This window comes from Acomys minous (assembly GCF_964271855.1).
Source record: "Acomys minous genome assembly, chromosome: 7".
In the NCBI taxonomy this organism is placed as follows: domain Eukaryota; kingdom Metazoa; phylum Chordata; class Mammalia; order Rodentia; family Muridae; genus Acomys; species Acomys minous.
This window is the reverse complement of record NC_140488.1, coordinates 69,176,183-69,200,230: the sequence shown is the minus strand read 5'-3', so window position 1 is coordinate 69,200,230 and position 24,048 is coordinate 69,176,183. Positions and strand designations below refer to the sequence as shown.

Sequence of the window (24,048 nt, the reverse complement as noted above, 5' to 3'; positions counted from 1 at the left end):
TAAATTAACTTATCTTTTAAAAGTCTCAGTGCCATATTTAATGTTAGCCATTAGTGATTTGCTACAACTACATATGCTTTTTTATGTTTTTATGAAAAGGGAAAATCATTAACATATTTCAACTTGTTCTGAGCTGAAGACTCCCAGTAAGTAGTTGAAATTGTATGGCAAAAAAGTTTTAAGATAGTTACAAAGCAATTAACGCAAAAAAATGGGGAAATATGAGATTATGAAACATGTAGAGGTGAGAGAGGAAGCACAGTTATATTCATACTTTTATATCTGATTTATGTAAATAAAAGCTAAATAAATAAAAATTTCCACATTGAGTATCTGTCAAATGATTAAAATAAAACATGATTGAATATGGTAAACTTTATTATAGGGTTGTAGAATTCATACAACCAGAACTCCTTACAGCATTCAGCACCTGTACAGTTTTGTGGATTTCACAATACAGATATCAGTGAGAAAGAATTCTTACATAAGTAAAAAATTGCTTCCTCATGAATATTGTTCACATATAAGTCAGATTCATTACAGAGCACCTGATAGAAACGCAAAAATGTAACTTCTGAAATCAGGAGAGTTGAACAAAATGAAGAAGAAAACAAAACAATGTTAAGAGATTTGACATGCTTCACACAAAAATGTCAAACACAATTTCAAATATTTTCAATTTAGAGCACGCTCAATCCATGTGAGTTTGTCAAAAGCTTGCTTTACATAAAAACAGAAGATGAATTTTATTGTCAGGATGTTAGATGACATATTAATGCTGCTTTCAGAAATCTAAACCCTATAAATTCAAAACAAAAGATAATCATTTAATTTGTTGCAAACAGCAAGCAATGTCAATCAAACTAGAGTTTGACCATAGCTTGCAGTGGTTAGTAGTTTTCTCCCCTCTTTCCTTTTCCAGTATAAGCAAAAGAGTAAATGCATGAGTAAATATCTTGAGTATCCCATGAGCTTTAATATCAAAGTCAGACTGTAAGTTTCTGACTTCTTATTACCAAGGGTACTCTTTATCTGTCACTCTTCACTCCTGACAGATCTTTGTTTCAACAATGAATTCATTGGGAAAGTGTCTTATCTTCCAGCATTTGTCAATGGCTCGCTTGTTGAAACCTGTGAAGGCATAAAAAATGGCTTTTGAGTTTTCTCTGTTCCTGGAAAGCTTTTTCAACATGCTCATTTCCATGCAGTCTACTCTCACTCTCTTCCATTCACTGATAATAATTAATTGCCTACCCAGCAAGAGGTCGCGGCGTCTAAGGCGGAAGGATTTTCGGTTGTTGCAAAGTTGGTAAATAAAAATACCAAGGTTACTAACATCACGGATTTCTTCCACAGCAACCAGGTCTTCACGAACCACATAAGTGTGAGGCAAATACTTCCCACTCTATACGTGAAAAGAAGAAAGATTAAAATGATACATTTTTAAATATAGTATTTAAAACCCTACTTATATTCTTTTAAAAATGGATGTTTTTGAAAATAGAATTCATTTTAGGACAGTCTTATATACTATGTTATTTTTATTATACATATATACATTTATGGGTTTCAAGTTCAGTGTGCTATTTGCACATACACACAGCATGCATTGATCAAATCCAGCCGCCCTTTATCCACCTCCCCCTACACACATTCCCTTCTCAACATCTATTAATTGGTGTTCTGTGTTCACATGAACATTTTTAGCTTCTACATATGAAGGAGAACATAAAGTCTTGTCTGTCTGACTGGCCTACATTGCCTAATGTAAAATACTTCAGTTACATCTACTTTGGCACAACATATACTTTTCATTCAAAACTATTTCAACAAAATGGGACGTCTGGCTCAACTCATTAACTTTTTAGACTAAGGAAGCAAAATCTTTTTGGAAATACTTATAGAAAAAATTGATCTCTAAAATACATACTGCCAGTTTGCCAAAAAGCTCCACCAGATTCTTTGGAGTCATAACAATGGAAGTATTTAGGGGCATCAGATAACAGTTTCCCAAAAGCAAGTCCAGATAAGCAGTCATTCCCTGTTAGAGAGGTAGAAAAATATGGGTATTTTAATGCAGATTTCCTAAGTACCATTATAACAGACAGATACTCTTGGAAAATTCACCACTGTCTACTTAATAACAACACAAAGCTTTGCTTTGGAAACATGCTCAGTTATGAATAGACTCATTGCCTTTCAATGAAGTATGGAAAAGAGAGGATTCTTGAATAGCTGCAAGAAAGAGAAATCTACCTTCTCAAAGTCATGAATAATTGCCGCAGGATCACTATCTGAGAAGCTGGGAACAGGCACGTCAATGATCGCAATGTTGTCATCCTCACGAATATCAGCCTCCTCAGTCACAGGCAGAAAGTATGGCTCTCCTCCATGAATGGAATTTACAGGGTCTTCCGAATCAAAGAAGCACATCTCACCATGATAAATGGTGCTCTAAGAGACAAAAATGGGGGAGTTAAAACTCTTAATATTCACCGCCATGACACTTGAATTTTTCTGTCGACTCAAAGTCAGTTCATTATAGTTAGCATCTTGAGGCCCAAACAACAGCAGAGATTGAAAGGACATTTGAAAACATTCTTGAGTCTTCATTTCTCTGGTTACCACCACATAATTATTTAGCTTGACAATGAAGCACATGGCAATTAGTAATTCAAAATATTAGGAATTATAATTATTACCTTGGGCATGAAGTACTTGTAAATGCAGGCTCCACCAACAATCAGTCCTGCTAAAATGAATGAGAGGCCTAGGAGAGTAAGCATACATCTCCCAGAAGAGCCATCTTTCTCCTGTGTGGCAACTCTGAGCTCCTATTGATTAAAAAGCAAAATAGAAAAACAAAACAAGATCATACTTTAGACAGTTGCTTTTGTGTGCAATTCACCATCCCCCCAAGCCAAGATATTTTAAAAATAAACTATGAAATTCTGTTCAAAAATTCTTTCAAGACAATTTCTGATGTTACTACATAGAGTATCTCCACCTTCCCTTGCCTTCCTCCTAGCATTTTCAAACTTAAAAATAGATATGCAATTGTAGAATTATATTGAAATAAAAATTAATTTATCCAATGACATGTTATCTCTTTATTTAAAAGACTTAATATAGATGTACTCTTTTAACAAATGTTTAATGGAGGCAGCAATATTTTTAACTAATGACATGGTGCAGTTTGATTCTAGAAAATATGTTCTTTACATAATTGAAACTAGTCATATTTTTATTTTTTAATATATTTTATTAATTTATTCATATTACATCTCAATAGTTATCCTATCCCTTGTATCCTCCATTCTTCCCGCCCTTCCACTCCCCCCTACCCCCTTCCCCTATGACTGTGACTGAGGGGGACTTCCTCCCCCTGTATATGCTCATAGGGTATCAAGTCTCTTCTTGGTTTTTATAAACACTGGTTTTATAGAAGATAGAAATAGAATCTTTGCTATATTAGAAATCAATTTATTAACTTCAAGGAGTGTTAGTAACCTTCAATTCATTAGCTAGTTTTCAAAAAGCTTTATTGTCAAGTTGGAAATTAAATGGAAATTTCATTTTAGAAATTGATTAAATAATAATCTTAATTTTATTAGTAAGTATAATGCTTCCTGGTATTATTCATTATTCGATGTATTGCACTAATGTTATTTTCCAAGTCTTAAGCACTAGATTTAAATGTGGAGAATTTGCTACATACAAAAGCTCCTTGTGAAACAGTGATCTAAATATTCTAAATCTGCTAACGAGTTCTTTAAAAAAAAAAAAAAGATCCAAACTAAAAGGTAACTGATTAACTGTGGCTTCCATGGGACACAGGACTAAGGCCTACTATTTTCAATTTGTGTGTCATACTATATCCCTCAGCCACACTATAACTCAATGATACAACAAGTAAAGGCAGAAAATCTCTGCCCTGATAATAAAAGCTGGTATTTTAAAAAATATTTTAGTTTGTCTAACATTAGAATTTTTCATGAAATTGCTCTAATGTTTTGGATATTTAACTGACTTTACATCAACTTGGCAAAAAATGCTTATTAATGTGGGAAAAGGAAGGATAGAAAATAATTTGATAATTTTGTTCTCAAAATAAAGATTTTTTAACTTAAAGGTCAAAGTTTGAGATTCATATTTTCTTAATAAAATTTATTTAAGCTTATTTCATCAATTATATCCATGCATACTGAAATGCTTTAATTATTTTCATTAAAAATATAATTAATGGTTAGCACTTCAGAAACTGAACTTTACATTTTAATTGGAAATTATTGCAATATATTTGCGGGATCTTAGAAGACATATTTGGTATAATTAAGTTTAGGTGCAGAAAGATGAAACGACTTGCTAAAAGGCACATAAAAGCTTAATTTGAAATTCTCTAAGGAGTGATTTTTTTTCTTATTACTGGGACATAAGAACAACTTGTACTGTAATTTCATTTCTCTTTTCCAATAATTCAGGAAGTTTCTTATTAAATACGGCTAAAGTATGAGAGTCTTGTTTCACTCTAGTCTTATTTCACCCTGATTTGGTAGGAATAAGAATTTCTTTTCTTTCCATTTAGCTTTGCTGAAATTCTATGCAGTCAAATGAATCAATTATCATAGCTAATTTCCTTTTGAAGTGTATTTTAAAAGTTACTATAGATCACTTGCCAATATGTGTCTAATGTGTTCAGTCTCTGTTGATCAAGCCTGATCTATATATCACAAAGGAATGTGTCATGTATTACTGACAAAGTGGCCAGGTTCGGATTCTATTGCTGCTTTTCTAAAACCTAACAAAAATATAATCAAAGTGGAAAGGTTTGTTTTTACTTAGTCTTCATCATACCACAGGAGAGGCAGAAGTATTACATATTAATTGAATCTTTCTACAAGTCATGAAGTTTTTGGTGGTGAGGGGGGGAAGGATTACTGTGTGGCTATTTTTAAGTATGGCATCTAGTTAGACATCCCCTCAAATTTGGCCATCTTCATTTACGAAGTTAGTAGGAAGATAATTAAATATTTGACCTTCTGTTATTTAATTAATATCTCAGCAATGCCAGGGCGTGTTGCTTCTGAGTTCCAAAATGTGTGATACACAAAAGATAGTTTGATTGCAGAATTAAATATTGAAAGTTTCCATGATGAAAGTTCAGCAGCAACACATTAGCATTTCAAATGTTATGCATAATTAAGTTTTACTACATGAATTCAGATGTCACTCAAAGCAATTTTCAAATATCCACTGAGGACCTAAAAGTGAAAACTTTTTAAAGACAGCAGGACAAGTCAGGGCACACCAAGCTCCAGTACTGCAGATTCCACAGATGCAGAAGGAAATATGACTGCCTTTTAAAACTGAGATTTTGCAGAGGAAAATGACGGTTTATTAACACTCCAAACATGGTTGGTGTTTAAAGGAAATATATATTGTACTAGATAAATAACCAGGGAGCTGAGAACTTCTCCAGTGACTCAAAAATAAGTTGTTCAAATTACAACATGCATATGCTTTAGATGTCTATACGAAGGGTATTGTTCAAAAAGAAATAACAACTGAAAGAAGAGTATCTCAAAAATTAATTTTTACAAGTGTTCTGTCAAGAATTAAAACCAATATATGTTTTGACAGCTCCACTACCTAACCGTTAACACTGTCTAACTACACACACACACACACACACACACACACGCATGCACACACACACGCACGCATGCACACACATTTGCCCCAACACACAGTTTGGAGTTAACGCTGCTCCTTGCTTCCATTCAACCTCCACAAACAGCAATCCTACAAAGACAGATTCATGTAACTTCACTTGAGTCAAAAGTAAAGAAAGAACAGTTAAGTCTCTTGCCCTTGCTCACCCCATGTGGCTCCTCTGCCCCTGTAGCTATAATTGTGTCTCTGGATAAGTCCATAACCCACTTCCAGAACAAACGACAAGAAGGAATTTCTTCAAACTCCTTCCAACAACTTCCTGGGATAGGTGGTGTTAAGGGATGGAATCGCATGGATGCAGAGGGGAATGAGTTGAAACGGAATAAAAGGTGGCCCACGCAAGTTACGAAGTAGATTGGCTTGCCTGGAACTCTAAGCAACAGTTGTTCTCTGCACCTGCATATACCCCCCTCCCCTTTCTCTCTCCATTCCCAAACCCTAGCAGGCAGTCGTGGGCCCCAGTGGGAACTACCTTGCCAGTCAGGATTTGAGCTCGGACAGTGCGGCTCACTAGTGCCTCCACATCTTGCCTCGCCTCCTCCTTTTGCACCGCCGTGGGGGTATTGAAGGCGATCTTCACCATGGTGAATCTTCGGGCTGCGCGGTAAGGCGCGGCTCGAATCAGTATCCTGGGCTGCAGGTTGAAAGAAGAAAGGGGTTGTGCTTGCCGGAGCAGCACTTACTTTCTTCTAGTCTTCCACAAACTACAGCACAAAGTTCAGGTCTGGGGATACTTATGACGCAGTCGTAGGCTGAGGGGGAGGGCGTGGGCGGGGCCGGGGAGGTGCTGAGGGAGGAGCTGGAGGGGGCCCTGGCGCTGAAGTGGAAGCGAGTGGGGGTGGGAAACCGCTAGTTGGGAAAAGAAGGGAACCGGAGCTGAGGCCTGGCTTTTGGTAGACTTGCCTCACCTGCACCCCAAGCGTGCTAGTCCTACTGACTTCTGCACCCTCAGATAAGAGCAAGGCAGGAAGGAAAGCTGCCTGTCGTGTCTTTCTGCTTCTGTCTAGATCACAATAGCCCCTGACTTTGACTCTGTTTTCCCAAACTTGGGCCTGGCCCCCCGCGGGGCCCAGGACTGTAACTTGGCTCCAACCCAAGGTTTCTCAGTTTTGCAACCCACTCAGGCCAGAAAGCACAGTTCCCTGACTGTTTTGCACCTTTATAATATCTTCCGTGTAAAGAACACCTAGAAGTTCACAGTTGCTTGCTTCATTGGCCCAGTGTTGTTTTTCTTCCATGCTTTTTGTTGTCTTTTATAATTTTAATTTTCCAGCGTCTCCCGAACTCCGCATTCTGCAGACAGCACATGATGAGATACAGAGAAGGGAGGGTGGAAGGCTCATTCCTAATGAATCAGTGAAAGAACCCAGATCGTTTCATTCTCCCTGATCAGGATAGCCAGAGTAAGAACTCAGCCCAGAGCCTGTTTCTCTTCAGCCACCAGCTGTGTAACCAGCAGGGAAAAAGCAGGGGTGTGTACACCTATGTGCTTAGGGAGGAAGGGCATACAAAATTTAACCAGATGTTGGTGCCGCTTTTGTAGGAAAAAAAAAAAAAAAAGACCTCGGAGGGACTGGATTACAGAGCATTGTGAACATGGATACCCATCTCGTCCAGCTAAGCTGTTTCTTCAGTAGGCTCTCCTAAACTGGAGACATAGAGAACCTAACTAGTGAAATTCAAGCTGCGGTGGCTGGTGTTTCAGAGTTGGTGGTAGAGAGTTTATAAATAGTCTTGCTACATAAAACAGAATAGAGGTCTGTTGTATGAAGGGAGCGATACCAAACAAAGCCCCAACCAAAACAAAACACAGTTACACAGTTTTACTAGAGAATTCCCCACCTACTCATCAACTTCACTGAGCAGACATGAATATGCTGAGTTGCTTCCCTTCTGTCCAAGAAATTCTAACTTGGAGTTTTTCCCATGGAGAATGTTTGGCCTCTAAATCTCTCTCCCGTCTTGACTGTGGGGGCCTTGCAAAGACAGAGTTCATATTCTCTGATAGGTCACAGATGGAAAGGTGAAAGGAGGGGAACAGTGAGGAGCCTGTGCCTTGTAAAGGGTTGGGACCTCATAAGCAGGATGTTAGAGTTTACTTAGAAACACTGGCCTCTTCTGCTCTTTCACATTTTACCTAAGTCTGGCTATTATAAGTCAACATTTTTCAGGCAACTTTTAGGTTAGGCATACAAAAATCTCGATTTTTTTCCCAGTATGTTTCTCTTTCCAGTTGTCTTCTGTTGGGAATCCCCTTTATGACCATTGAGTTAGGATCTGTACTACCCTGACCCACATCATCTGCATAGCTGGACACATACTTATTTCTACACATTTATCTAGTAAACACACGCTGCTGGATCAGATAACAACCCATTATTTTGCTATGATCTTTCTGAAATGTGGCAAGTCAGGAGGAGCAGATTTTTTTTTTCCATTTGCTCAAAGAGACTCAAATTCTGATAGCTACCAAAGGGAACATTTGGTCACTTGCTTGGTATGTAGCATTAGGCAGGCTACCTAGTCTTCTCAGGCATGGATTTTTCTCCTCTGCATTATGCTGTTGAGAGGGTCATGCATGAGAATACAGGGAGATATCCATTTTTTATTATTCAGAAAAGAAATAGAAAATAGCATGGTTGATTATCTTAGGAGTCCATTTGAGTCTGTACCACACTGACATTTCAAGCTTTTAGAACTTGTTTATTTTTGAACAAGTTTATATTTGAACTTGTTTATTTTTGCTTAAAAATCTTTCAGGTTCTCTAACTCTTAAGCAGCCTCAGTGTCCAGATATAGGTCTTCCTGGACAAAGTTAAACCCCTAAGCATAGTGACATATATTGTCATATAACTTCTTTTGAATGATTTAGATACCGTCTCTTATTTGTTAGAACCCAGCTCCCTTTTCAGAATGCCATCCACACCTCCCAAAGAATCTTTGCTGATGTTGGCAACATATAATGCAAAGATATTGTCAATTTGTTAGCTACGGTTATTACCTTCTCCCTCCTCCATTGTTTATATATCCTTTCCTCCTCCCTCCCTCCCCACCATGTGTGTATGCATATGCACATATGTGTGTATAGGAAAGGGAATTGTTGATATGGGGTAGGGAATTATTATGTGTGTTTTGAAATTATATTTTAAAAATAATATCGCATATTCTTGCAGTTTTTAAACTTTCACAATATGTCCTACAACTTGGCTTATTGAGTTGAAACATCAGTAAACACATTTCTATCTACTAAAAGTGGTTCTCATTGACTAAGCTCTATTTTGTGTTGTCTCCTTCACAGAAGCAACTTCTCATTTCTTAGCATCCACTTCTCAACTTTCTTGTCTTTGGAAACTGTAGGGGATCTGGATGCCATGCTGCTTCCAGCTCACATTGTTAATCATGTCTGAATGCACACCATTCAAGTTTATAAATGAGTTCCCTGTTCACACATGCCAAATGATGACTAAATTAACACAACTTGGGCTGAATGGTACATGGCATGCAATTGGATGTCAAGTAACAATGTCAACTCTCTTTGAATTATCTTCTGAAATTACTATACATCCAAATACTATGCTGAAGCTATTAGAGTCATCTGTAATATTATTCCACTCATGTCATTTATTATTTTTATATAAAGTTAACTAGAGATGTAGTACATGACCTGCACTGTGATTATGATAGGAATATGGGAATGAGAAAAATAAACATGACTTTTGCTTGGTAAATTATATTCTTATTGCACAGATTATTATAACATTACGTGTCATGGGTCCTTAAGTATTTGTGGCCTGGAAAGAATAGCAACTTTATTAACTATATAGGAAGACATAGAAAGTCTGCAAATCAGTGAAGTAATTCCATCTGTAGCCAATGCTTTTGTGATTGCACTAATTCCTAGCTTAACTGCAGTGGTTTTGTATCTAGAATCCCAGGGCTACCAACTTAGCAGGTTATGAATTGAGAAACCACATAGGAGGCATTCATATATATTCCAGGTGAGAGACAGTGGATCATGTTGAAGATTGACATACCAAAAATAAGGAATGACTTTTAAAGAAATTCAGGAGACATTTAAAACATCCAGTACTAGCCGGGCATGGTGGCACATACCTTAATCCCAGCACTTGGGAGGCAGAGGCAGATGGATCGCTATGAGTTTGAGGCTAGCCTGGTCTACAAAGTGAGTCTAGGACAGTCAAGGCTACACAGAGAAACCTTGTCTTGAAAAAACAAAAACAAAACAAAACAAAAAACCCAACTCACTGGAATAAGACATACATACTAAAGACAAAAAAAATAAGAAAAGTAATTTTACTTGTGTTTTTGAATGATGTGAAACTCCCAGACTGATGGTACCCTTGTACCATCACTATCTGAGGACCACATTTGGAAGTTTGTGAGCCTAATGAGGGGATACATCAATTCCCATTTCATTAATAAGAAAATTGAAAAATTTGAGAGATAGGTAAATTGCCCAAAATCAAATTCTAACTCAAGTGGGCTGATTCCATATTTTATACTAACAATCACTGTACCCTTTGCTCTCTAAAGAAATGAGAAGTTCAGGTAGAGAAAATCAAGAAGAGAGCTCGTTAAAAGCAGGGAAAATAACACATTTACTAAATCAGGAAAGAGCAAGTGGCCGGCTCATATTGTAAAAATAGATTCCTGCTTAGGATTTTATTCAGTGCTAACTACATTTGGAGCCCTTTGAAAATTTTCCCAGCCAAGGACAATACAGGCGGTAAACCTTAAACCCCTACCCAGATCTAGCCAATGGACGGAACACTCTCCACAGTAGAATGGAGAGTGGGATATTACTTTCTCACATACTCTGGTGCCTCACCTTTGACCATGTCCCCTGGAGGGGGAGACCTGATGGCACTCAGAGGAAGGACAGCAGGTTACCAAGAAGAGACTTGATACCTTATGAACATATAGAGGGGGAGGTAATCCCCCTCAGGAACAGTCATAGGGGAGGGGAGTAAGGGGAAAATGGGAGGGAGGGAAGAACGGGAGGATACAAGGGAAGGGATAACCATTGAGATGTAACAAGAATAAATTAATAATAATAAAAAAAAAAAGAAAATTTTCCTGGCCTCCACATGACTGACTATAGGCTACTCATCTTCAAGCACATTGCTTCTACATTCTGCAGTTGCTTATGTCAGCAGAAAAACAGCAAAAGAAATAGCTCACCAACCATTTATTTCTGGTTACAACTCTGGGAGCTTAGCTTAGCTTTTAAGGAGCCATGCTATGTTTTGTTTTGTTTTGTGTTGTGTGTGTTGTTTTGTTTTGTTTTAGATTTATGCTTTCCTTGCACATGTAGCTAAATCATAGGAGCAGAACTAGGACCCTCACTCAAGGTAACATAGGCAACTTGTTTTCAGAAATAGATTCTTATTCCTGAGCTCCATTTATGGTCTTCTCTGTAAGTTATGGAGCGCTGGAAGATATGCTAGGCTGGAGGTACATGCTTGCAATCTCAGAACTCAAGGGTGGAGTCAACAGTATCCGAAGTTCAAAGTCAGCTTTGCCTACATAGCAAGTCTAGGCCAGCCTAGAATACTTAAACATTGCTTTAAAAAGAGTGGGGGTAGGGGATACAACAATTCCATAAATAAGAGTTTCAGTAATCATTTCACAATGAAAAGGGCATATCCTGGAAGTTAATCCCTACTTAATTCAAGAAAATCTCTTTTCATTTTTCTCAATTTGTGCTAGTGAAAACCTAAGTGAAAAATGTTTGCTCTTTCAGTACTCCATTTTGCTAAATTGTGTAAGAGCTATGAACTCATTGCAAACAATCTTGGGGAATTTAAAAAATATAGTCTTGAATCCATATCTGTGTGTGCTTTATCTGATCAAACTTACAGAAATTCTAGTCTTGAGCAATGCACTTGAGAAGCTTAAGTCTGAGCCCAGGAATGCTTTTTGAACGTCCAGTTGTTTCTGTTGCTTCATAATATATCACCAAGAGGCACTTGTGACTCAGATTTTTGATCCCATCAAACTACACATAAGCAGTTGCATATTATTACTGAATCAAATGTTACTTTGGCCTTCATGTTTAGTTTTGTTGCTAACTCAACATATAATGTTCTTATTTTATAGTTTTGTCTTAAAGAACTCAAAGTTCCAAATTGTTTTAAGTTGAGTGATTCACTTTGATTCTTCTTCAAGTGCAGTTTTCACCATCACCTTTATAAAACTACATTTTAACTTAAATTTGTTCAATATGTCCATGTCTTCAAATATTCCAAAATACAGTCCTATTTTGAGAAGGAAGCCAAAGAGCATATTTAACAAAGGACTACTGTTTTTCTTCAAGTTCACAGCACACATTTCATTCTTGTCAGTGTGAACATATCAAGTCAGACCATGATTACAATATCCTGTCTGAGATTTCTGTAATTCAAACTCAACGTTCACAAATAGCCCTATTTATACATCAGTATGGGTGCCATGTTTATGTGCAAGTGAAAATGGGAGTTCTTACATAAAAGAACACTGTGGCCTGTGACATATTCTCAGCTTTTTTTCAGCAAGATATCAATGATACTTCTTCACTTTCAAGTTAGTGAAATTATCTTTTCAGTCCATTCACTTCATATAATTTACAATAGACTAGAGCAGTACTGACAGAGCTCTCAGAATCAACTTAATTTTAGTGCTCACTACATGAAGGTGTATATGTGGAGTTTGTAATTTGGGCTTACCTAGTGGGAGAGAGAGAAAGCTTTGAAAGAAACAAATTGAGGTCACTTTGCTTCCACAGGGATTACAATAATTATGGAATTCACCTTTGTCAAGAAAAATGGCTTAAATTTGAATGATGATGTGATTTTAAGTATTGTTTTGTGCTATATTTAATTTATATGTATCTCTTTTACCTCTATCAGCTTATATTTTACTCACCCTTGAAACTTGCCAGCTTTTAGATCATTGCCTGTTACATAAAAGGGACAATAAAATTCAGTTTGAATTTAAATCATTATTGATGATTGTTTCTCTGTAAAGAAACAGGGAACATAAATGTAAATTTGAGAGGAATTGTATTGTTTATATTTTCTTATTCCTTACTCAACTGAGCTTCTTTAGATATGCATAGCTCTGTGCTATATAAAAAACACAGAATTATAAAATGGATAATATCTATACCAAAATCATTTAATTACAATAGTCAAACTGCATTCCATTTTTATAGAGACTGGGAATACTCAAATTTCATCCTGTAAAGTCTGTGTATCCATTTAGACAAACTTCATTAGCTTTGTTTGCTACATGACATACTTAAGTTTCCTAAAGTTCAGACTTGCCCACAGTTATACATGAAGGATGTGGCAAAGCCAGGGTTGTAACAGAGATCTCTGAATTCCAAGTTCAGTATTCCCTCTGCAACACCATGCTCTCTCAGAGTATAACAGGTGTCCCTTGCCTTTCACCACCCATATCATATACCATTAGTAGCAGTCTGAAAATATGACCTCCACTTCTTGCCATATGAGTCCTCCATCTCACCAAGGGATTTTATGTAAACCAATATGAAGATCATAAAACTTTCTAAACTAGACCATGAGAAAGATTCCCAAGAGAAATATCACATATGAGCATGAGGGCATTTTATTTATATAGCAGCATAGGTACTTATAATACAGTGATCAAGTAATTATTTTTTGGTTTTTATAAAGAGTGATAATGTCAGCCTTGTTAGATTTATCAAGAGCAAAGTCGCATAAGCCAGTGCCCCTTACCTCAATATGGATCTTTGAATAGTCTAGAGTACTGGTTATAATTACAGTTCTGGAGGCTTCTGAACATCTCTATTTTCTTGTTGATCAAAAGAAAACACCATATTTTCATTTGTAAATCAATCATCGGCAGAAGGAATAGAATTACTAAAATTGGCAAGGTTTATTAATTCACTTTTGGCTCTGAGGGAAAAGCATATTTTGTGGGATAAAAATATGGTTTCCTGTACTAGAAAGAAAAATGTAAATGTAAACTAAAAATTCTTACACCAAAAAAGGAAGAAGCTGAAAGGGGGAAAAGAGAGAAGAGCAAGGGAGACAGGAAGAGGAGGAGGAGGAAAAAAAGGAAAAACTTCAGAAAGTTTGTGTAAACATTATTTCTAACAAAATCCCATGGAGCCTTCTCATTATCAGTAAATCTCCACAGCTTTGGGACTTTTAAAGCAGAAATCCTTCCCTTTCTTTTCTGTTTTAAACTCTGCAGTTTGTATACAAACACTCTTACTGTAGTGACAGTGATTGTTTTAATTGAGATAAACTAGCTTTGGCTCAGTCGATTTATAGGCCTTTACCACTTCTTTGCTTCCAAGGACTTCTATAAATGTGAGCTCACGTGGAGGAATGAGGAAATGCAGTTGGATTTGGCTTGAGAAAAAATTGTCCAAAGATGTTTTCAAATTTAGAGCTAAGAAGTTGCAGGCTACAAGTATTTATCTCTCAAGTCTCAGCACTATAGCTATAATCAAATCTGTGCATTATATTCTATAATATTACCTTTCTTAATGCTGTTCTTATTTAATAAAAGGCTGTAACAATATGAAATCTTGACTGCTTTGCTGTGGGTATTTTTTTTTTCCTGGAAAGTAGAGAAGATATTATATTTTACTAATCACAGCCAGAATACAAACTCAAATGGCTCATTTGGGCTTTAAATTTAGAATTTATTTAACTTGCTGCTGAAAGTGGCAAACTTTCAACCCATGACATTGATCACAATTTTTATTTGTGCTCAATGTTATAGCCCATGAAAGAAAAGTTTGCTTTTTTCGTCACTGACATTAACTAGGTTACTGTAGTGTCTCTTCATTTGCCTAAGAAAAATAAAGAGAAAAAAGAGGTGGAGTGACAAGGAATAGGGTGGGGACCAAAGGCCCTAAGGACTTAAAACAATTTCTCTAAGATGGGCATCATCCAGGAGCCTAGCATAAAAGTATTTCTAGTCCAAATGGGTGGTGTCAAATCTGAAACAATTACTTTTCCCAGAGATGTAACTATGTGAGTACTAAAAGAAGATATTTTCACAAGTTGATAATTTGTTTTTTAAAAAAGTAAAGGGATGCAAGTTCTGCTATCCATAGCTAAAAGCCTGCATTTCAGTGGAGTTTCTCTGTAGCCACATACTGTCCTTTTAATATGTATTTCATCGCTTTATACATTAGCTCTTTACGTAAGACCAAGTATTCCACTGGTAAGGGTGTGAGCTGTGATTATAAAATCAATGATAAACTGCAATTGTGATATACTATATCTTAATAAAGGAAATTATGCCTTCACTCTCAGGATGCCTCAGTTGGCAAGCACTTCTCTACTATGCATATAGCTGTGGTTTTGATCCCCTGTACCACATGGAATTACACATGGTAGCATGTCCTCCACTCCTAGCACTTGGGAGACAAAGAAAGATGAACTATCTTGTAATATTTTCATAATTTTCTCTTTGCCCAACAAATTTTCTATGTCAGGACTGTGCATTTCGAGATAGTCCATTGAAACATGATACTCTTGTTTTGCTTTTGACCTTGAAGCCTCTGAAAAACAGAAAAACAAAATGAACTCCTTTGCTTTCTGACTCATTTAGGAAAAACAGTATTTTCTTCAGAAAGTTGATGTTTTCCCCTCTTTTTATACGGTTACCAGTAAGACTGCCGTGCACCCATAACCTCATATATCCTGATTATTTGCAGAAATTCATTACAAAATGAGAAGCTTGTCTTTGGGGTTTGGGGATGAAAAAAACAATTGCCTTCAAGGCATAATGAAATTCTACTTTTCCCTTTTCCTTCTTTTTCTTTCTAAACAAAATCTAAGAAAAACCCATCTTGTACCCTTTTATTCCTCCTCCCACTATACTTAGCCTGAGTAGTGATTATATAGGATAATTTCTTGAGTACATAATCCCCATTAAAATCACAGAGGGCCCAAAAAGGACTAAGACATCACCACTTGTGGTCTATTTGCATTTTATATACATTTGGAAGTTATGATGAACAGAACTCCATCAGAACTGTAAAGCTCTTAACGGCCTTCCTGACCATTATGTGATTTATTTTTGGAGGCACATTGACAGAATTTTGAAAGTTGAGCCTGTCAGGCCCCCATTATTTATGCACTAGTCTTTCTATTATGGTAACAGAGCTAAGCCTGATCAAAATTGTATGGCCTTCTCACTTGTAAAATGATGCTTGCTTAGCAATAAGAAGTGCTCACTTTCTAGTATGTACATTATATTAGAAAAATAATACAGTGTGCAGCTCAGTGGTAGAGCACCTGCCTGGTATCAATATAATTATATAATTTCTATCAAATGGGTGTATTATTTGGAAATTTAAGGGGAAAGCTTCCAGCAAAAAAATCTAAATCATGAGTTCTATTGATTCTCATGCTCAAAATGAATTTTATGAAATCATAAAGACAAGATCATTGTTATTGATGTACTTGTGTCTTCTCAGGAAAAGCACTACCAAAATAGCTATGTTTGAAGAATTTTCTCTTTTGAAAACAAACATAAGAAGAATGGGATTTCATGGGATCAAAATCAGAGAGCTGGCAGGGACTTTCAAGGTTGCTTCAGTCCAGTTCAGGAAAAGGATATCTTGTCTGAGTTTTCCAATCAGTAAGCAAGGAAAAGAGCCTGGAAGTCCTTTTTTGCTCAACCTCAACACGGGCTCTTTCACTCACGCTGAGCACTTTTCAGTTTAGTGTCTGTCCGTGCTTCGGCTACCACAGATAGTCAAACTTAGGCTCTTCCTTTGCCAATGCTCTCCATAGATAATCAAAATAATAATAATAATAATAATAATAATAATAATAATAATAATAATAATAATAGTAGTAGTAGTAGTAGTAGTAGTAGTAGTAGTAGTAGTAATAATAATAATAATAATAATAATGATCGTCACTGCCTTGTAATTTTTTTACTTAAAAACATATATATATATTTAGTTCTCAAAGTGTTGCTACATAATTGTTGCTGATTTTTAAACTGTTTATTTCCTCAAAGTACAAAAACAGTGGACTTTGTAGTCTGTATTAAAGGGGTTTTATTTAATAGCATTATGTTCCACATGCCCGATAGCCCTAATGGTACACAGACCAAAACTAAAGAATAATTGATTAAATAAAATAAAAAGTTGCTGAGAGGCTGGCTGGACACAGAATGTGAACAGGTGTTTGGGAGAGCCATTGGAATCTGTAGCCTGGCCTTCAGGCTGATCCAATGTCACACTAGGATAATTTACCCGGGGTCACAGTGAGCACAGAGCCATCATTACAGAGCAGCCGTCTAATATTATCCTGTCTACAGCTATCACTAGCAAACAATCTGGGCTTTTCCCATTCTTTCCTCCCGCTGGATGCCCTCCATTCGCCCTCCATGCTCACAGAACCTGCTGTCTTTCCATCTAGGTTGGAACATCCTGACAGTATGGTGTACGTGAGAAAGCAGGCTGGGACACGTCCACATTGGCCTGAGGGCATGTTGCAAAGCTTTGTTAATATGTGACGCTAATTGACCACATAAGTTAGGGATATTATCTCACAGTTGTTCCTTGTATGTTCATTCCCTCATTGTCTGTATGTCTACAGATTGATTTGCAACAGCAATTTATACGTGAATAAACAATTTGGTTTACATATTTAAATTTTCATGCGTGATCCATGAAAGAAGTTTTATAAATCATCATGTCACTCTCTTTAAATGCCCTCTGGTCATATTTTTTAAAGGTCTCGAGACAAGAGGGCCCAGCATATTGAATGGAAAGACTATAAAAAAGCTTCAGAACATTTGACATAAAACTGATATATTATGTGATAATGTTTCTAGTAGAAACCAGGACCTCATTCATCATGAAAGACACACCTTGGCTGAGTTTCATGCTGCTTGCTGAGGAAACTGTCACCCTCTCGTCACATTGCATATTGTCATTCTCAATAAGTGTGAGAGAGAATTGTGTAGGAAAATGCTGTAAATAAATTAATTTTTACCAAATAAGCTATACTGAAAAAATTCAAGCAGTAAAACCTCCAGTCAGAGACCCTGTTCTGGTTTATGGTTTTGTTTACTACAAAATAAGGAAGTGAGCCTGTGAGGCTATGCTTTTATGCTACAAATTACTCTTCTCTTTCTTGACACTGAACTTTCTATAATTGCTGCATGGGTCCAAGTTCATCTTACAGTTGATGAACACTAACTAAGAAGCTAGAAATAATAATATTTTGATTAGTACGGTGACTGCTTTTGTCCCACTGTAGCAGGCTTCTAATTATCTGAGAAGTCATTGTGAAATTCTTTAGAGGGGAAAAAATGTGGTAAAAAGAAAAAAAAAATTTAAAATCATCTGAACTGCAAATAAGAGCCAACAACATTCAGCATTTGTGTGGAATTGAAGGAAGGAATATTTTTTAAAAATCAAACAATGCCTTTCCTTTTCCTCGCCCCCATGTCTAATCAGTCACCATGTTCTGCCAAGTCTTCTCAGACAATATTTTTTGCATCTGTTCCTTTCCATTTGCTACAATGCCACAGTCACTGCAGCCTTCTATCAGCTCACCCTTGGTTTACTTTTAAAGCCCCTGGAGTATTCTTTTTGCTTGCTCTTGTCCATCTTTGGCTGCTATATCATTCTTCTGGAAATGCAACTTGCTTCAAAGAATAAGAAAAAGATGTGCAAAACATCTTTTCATTGCTTCTTGAAACAAAATCGAACTCTTTTGCTTTAAAATTAAATTTAACTTCTTGGACCTCCAACCTCTCTCCTCGGGCTTTAACTTTCATAACTCTTTCACCACATTATGACATTCCCTCCAAAATGGTTTCATGACTATTTGCTCCACAAGGCCTGTAGTCTTTATTGTAAAGGTATCTCTTCCTGTCTGTGAATTGACATGAGTGCACTCATTCCCTCTACCTCTGTACCTCCTAGTTAAATGCTTCAAAATAAATAAATGAATGAAGGATCTGTGGTAAAATTGTAACGTCAGAACATATTAGCTTTTTAACACTTCCATAAGTACTATTTCTCTTTAAAAATTATTTTTTACTCACTCTTTACACCCTGAAAATAAATGTTATACTGATCCCCTATACAGCTAAGCCCCATGTTTGGAACCTCAAGGCTGCCAGGGTATCCTTTTCACATTCTCTCAATAGAAAGTGTCTAGCAGCTGCTGCACATAGAGCTGGTCCAAGCAAATCACTTGCTATTTTCTGTAGAGCATGGGAGGTGGGAGCTGAATTTCCTGGTCCCTGCTGTGTGCTGTGACTATGTTGATGAGCCATAACAAATCAGACAAACTGCATGTTTTTGTCTTGTCTGCTTTGGCTGCACTCAGATAAAGTTTCTATTTTACTAGGCTCAATGACCTTTGCCCTTCTGCTGTCGTGTTTTTCCCAAACAAAGAACTTTCTTCCACATGACTATTGTTAGTATTTGAATTAACAGTAAATTCTTTAACATCTACTCCTGTTCCCTGTGGTGACTTATTGTTTAAAACTCCCTCAAAGGGCAGATAAATTTCCAGAAAATATTTATAATCCCAGAAAGAGATCATTTACCACTAAAAGATAGTCACATTGCATATTGATAAAAAAATTGGTAGGAATCACTTCCAATAACTTAATTAAACTAAATTATATAGGACAATGTCATTATAATAAAGAAGTTTAATTGTTTCCATTCTTGTATTTTCCAATCCATATTGTTTAGTTTTCTTTGAATTTTGAGTATTTTCAAACTTATTCTATTAATTAAAGCCTATTCTATTAATTCAAAATTATGATCATTTACCTGAATAAATAAATTTATAACATAGATTATAAAATGCAACTCTTTATCTTCTCATATTAATATAGCTTTCACAGACTGAATACATCAACAGTGAACCTGAATTGTCTTTTTTATTTTATTTTATTAATTTATTCATATTACATCTCAATGATTATCCCATCCCCTGTATCCTCCTATTCCTCCCTCCCTCCCATTTTCCCCTTATTCCCCTCCCCTATGACTGTTCCTGAGGGGGATTACCTCCCCCTGTATATGTTCATAGGGTATCAAGTCTCTTCTCTGTAACCTGCTGTCCTTCCTCTGAGTGCCACCAGGTCTCCCCCTCCAGGGGACATGGTCAAAAATGGGGCACCAGAGTTCATGTGAAAGTCATATCCCACTCTCCACTCAACTGTGGAGAATGTCCTGTCCATTGGCTAGATCTGGGTAGGGGTTCTAAGTTTACTGCACGTATTGTCCTCGGCTAGTGCCATAGTTTGGGGCTATTTCTATTCAAAGCACCAAAAACAATTTTAAAAATTGTTTACCACTTAAATGTCATCATATGTCATGAAATATGTTTGTTTCTTTGTGAAGTCACTGTGCCTTGGTCATGATATCAGTCTATGTAAGTGAACTTATAAGATTATCTCAAAGTACTTCAACTTTTCAATGTTTCCACACTAAATGGTTTAAATAGTGAGAGTTTTCAAACGGGCACAAAACTGATGGTATCTACTGGTGAGGTAAGGGAGATTGATGGTGCGAAGTTGCAAGTGAGCAGAAAATTTAAGAAGCCATATTTTTGTCTCTTCATACTCTAAATCCTCCATGAAACTTTTGGTTGAAATTTGTTTGCATTTCATATTGTACTAACAGCATATCAATGTACCTTAAGACTCTTTATATGCTAAAGAGCCCCATGTATATGTATATGTAAAATCAAAATGTCACTGAAATATAAATGTGTATACACAAATAGTCATAACAGCTTTATTCATGAATGTAGTCAAAGATTAGAACTAACTCAGATGTCCATCATTTGATAAGTAGCTAAACAAATTGTGGTTCATTTTATTTGAACATGCATACATGAGATTATTTAGCCACAAAAGATTTGGATATTTCTACAGGCTTCAGTGTGAGTTGCAACTGTATAATAAGTGAAAATGGATAGCAATAAATGATGGCATATTATATGGGATATCATTAGTGAGTGATATATGTATAAAAAGTAAGGGAACTAAAATAAAAAAAGTAGAAGAGTGAACGTCAAAAGCAAAGTGAAGGAATAATGGAGTTCCCTTTGAGGAAGATAAAAATGTTCTGAGATTAGGATATGGTAATAGTTGCATAACCTCGTGAATACACTAAAAGTCATCAAATTAAAGAAAAAGTCACCAAATTTTATCCCATTCAACACTAAATGCTATAGTATGTAAATGAAATCTAAACCTGTATGTCAAAGGCATGCAGTCCAAGTTTTAGCAGAGGCATTGTACAGCATATCATATGATGTACAAGGCAAAGCATATGCGATAGAAATGGATCAAAGAAGCATTCTTTCCTGTTCTCGGTGTGGAAACCATTACAGTTCTGCATTATTTCTTTCAGCTACACCATCATCCACACTGGTAGAGTAGAAGAATTTTAGAATTGCTTCAGAAATAACATGAAATATATGTCATGATATGCCTCCTAGTTTCTACTTTCATCTGCAACACCTCTGCTCACAGTGATACCATGTATTTGTTAGCTATCCAGTCTTGAGCATATACTGGGACTCATGTAAGACAATGAGTTCATTTGTATATAATAATATTTACCTTTGACTATGATCATCAAGTTTGAACATCTGTCTTATTTACTCAGCATAACCTTAAATAGCTGTATGTATTTAGAATACTTAGTACCACCTTTGAGCATTTGACCTATAGATCACATCACAAATGTTTTACTTAGGCACTGACAAGAATGTGTACTCCAAAAGTATAATACTATCTCCAAGAGTAATTATAGAGAAGAAACAAGATTTATTTGGATGTATACAATGTATGTAGTCTGTCATGAGTGTTCACAAAAATCAAGGACATTTCTATATCTTTTTATTTTAATATAAAATAAAGTTAAATTAATTCCCCAAGTATTTAAAATTAACAGCCCAAAATTGAAAAAGGAGCTATACACAGCAGTCCATTGTTATAGAAATGTGAGTAAAATTATACTCAAATATTCATTTTTCATGGGGACATCTACCAGAAAATGAGTGCTCAAGTCATTTATTTGCAATTTCATGTGATAAGGGGAAAATGTTAGTCCTATAATGATGAAAAAAAGGTTGTATGGCCTTTCAGTAACAAGACTGTTTCCAATTATCTAGAAAGTATTCAGTTTTCTACATTCCTTTGGGTAGAGTTAGCCACAGGAACATTGGAATACAAATATTATTCCTTGACTTGATTCCAAGAGAAGCAACTGAATCACAAAATGGAAAGGACAAGAACCAAGAATTAACTGACCTTTTTTCCCTCCAGGATATAGTCAACTTATTCAGATAGCACATATCTACTTTTGTGAAGCCTATGATATTTTTATAAGGAGAATGACACTTCATGAATTCATCATTCAACTTTAAAAACCATTAGTAGCTTTCCAAGTTTGCTTCTATTATTTCCTAACCATTGAAAGTTAAAAATTGGGGAAGGGTTCTAGGAAGGAGGTTCAATAGGTAAGGCATTTGCCTCTCATATGTGAAGATCTGAGTCCAAACTCAGAGATCTCTACAGAACTCAGAAAAGCCATACATGCCTCTAATTTGGGAGCTCCCAGGTTGGTAAGCCTGGACTAAATAGTAAAGTTCCAGTCCATGAGAGACCATGCCTCAAGCAAAAAGATGGATGACATCTGTGGACTAATACCGGAGGCTGTTCTTTATCTTCTACACTCACATGTGTGTAAACACACACACACACACACACACACACACACACACACACAGTTAAATTAGTATTATGTTAGATGAGTTGTAAATAATGTGATTCTTCCCCAAAATACTTTAAAGGAAGATATAGTACAACCTATGTCATAGGACTTACTGTAAAACAATAACAACCAAAAAACTCCAAACAATTGCATAATATTGAGTCAATTTTTATGCTAATATGATAAAAAGAAAGGAAGCTTTAAAGGATAGAGTCGGGAGATGGAAAGGGTATTTTATTTTTTAATAATTTTTAATTTTTTATAATTTATTCACATTACATCCCAATTGTTACTTCCTTGACCATATATTCTTTTTTTTTTTTAAAGATTTTATTTATTTTTTATGTATATAGTGTTCTGTCTGCATGCACACCTGCGGGCCAGAAGAGGGCACCAGATCTCATTATAGATGGCTGTGAGCCACCATGCGGTTGCTGGGAATTGAACTCAGGACCTCTAGAAGAGCAGTCAGTGCTCTTAACCACTGAGCCATCTCTCCAGCCCCCTTGACCATATATTCTTGTTCCCATCCTCCCTCCTTCTTCTGCCTTATTCCCCTCCACTAGTACTCCTTCCTCACCATCTGACCACAGCCCATCACATCTCATCAGGATAGCCTGCATCCCCTTTCTCTCCATGTGCCTGCAAAGCCACCCCACCAAGAAGAAGTGATCAAATTGAGGGCACCATAGTACATGTCTGAAGTACTTCCTGCTTTTCCATACCCAAGGAAAATGAGCTGTCCATTGGCTATATCTGAACAGGAGGTCTAGATTCTCTGCATTTATTGTCCTTGGTTGGTGCATCAATTTGTTCAGGCTCCCACCCTGCATCCAGATCCTCCCACCTTGATGGTCTCCTTGTGGCGCTCCTGATCCCTCCAGAACCTTCCATTCCCCTGACTCTACCATATGACTCTTCATCTAGAGTCCAGCCACCACAAGTCCCAACATCTGTCCTGATCTCAAGCTGGGTGGAGTTTCTCAGAGGACAACTATGTTGGGCTAATATCCACTTATAAATGAATATATATATCATGCTTGTCTTTCTGGCTCTAGATTATCTCACTCAGGGTGATCTTTTCTAGTTGCATCCATGTGACTGCAAATTGCATGATTTCCTTGTTTTTAATAGCTGCGAAGTATTCCACAGTGTAAATGTATCACAGTTTCTTTATTCATTCTTTGGTTGACATCTAGATTGTTTTCCATTTCTGTCTATTACAAATAAAGCTGCTATGAACATACTTGAGCAAATGTCCTTGTTGTGTGGTGGAGAATCTGGCGGGTATATGATCAGGAGTGGTACAGCTGGGTCTTGAGGTAGCACTATTTACAGTTTTCTGAGAAAGTGCCAGAATTATTTCTAAAGATGCTGTACTAGTTTGCACCCCCACCAGCAATAGAGGAGTGTTCCCCCTTTCTCCATATCCTCTCGAGCATGTGCTGTCACTTGAGTTTTTAATCTTAGCCATTCTGATGGGTGTAAAATGGAATCTCAGAGTTGTTTTGATTTACATTTCCCTGATTACT

The 24,048-nt window shown here is 36.5% G+C and overlaps 1 protein-coding gene across 1 annotated transcript; it reads right to left on the bottom strand.

Annotated features, from left to right (window-relative positions):
• Positions 1 to 360: 360 nt before the first annotated feature.
• On the bottom strand, positions 361 to 6,474 carry ITM2A (integral membrane protein 2A). Its single transcript, XM_084789969.1, has 6 exons — positions 6,206 to 6,474; positions 2,703 to 2,834; positions 2,257 to 2,454; positions 1,931 to 2,041; positions 1,255 to 1,405; positions 361 to 1,131 (listed from the first exon to the last, which is right to left on the bottom strand). Exons 1-6 carry the CDS (start codon positions 6,314 to 6,316, stop codon positions 1,043 to 1,045), a joined length of 792 nt encoding a protein of 263 aa, XP_084646095.1. The 5' UTR covers positions 6,317 to 6,474; the 3' UTR covers positions 361 to 1,042.
• Between the last annotated feature and the right edge of the window lie 17,574 nt (positions 6,475 to 24,048).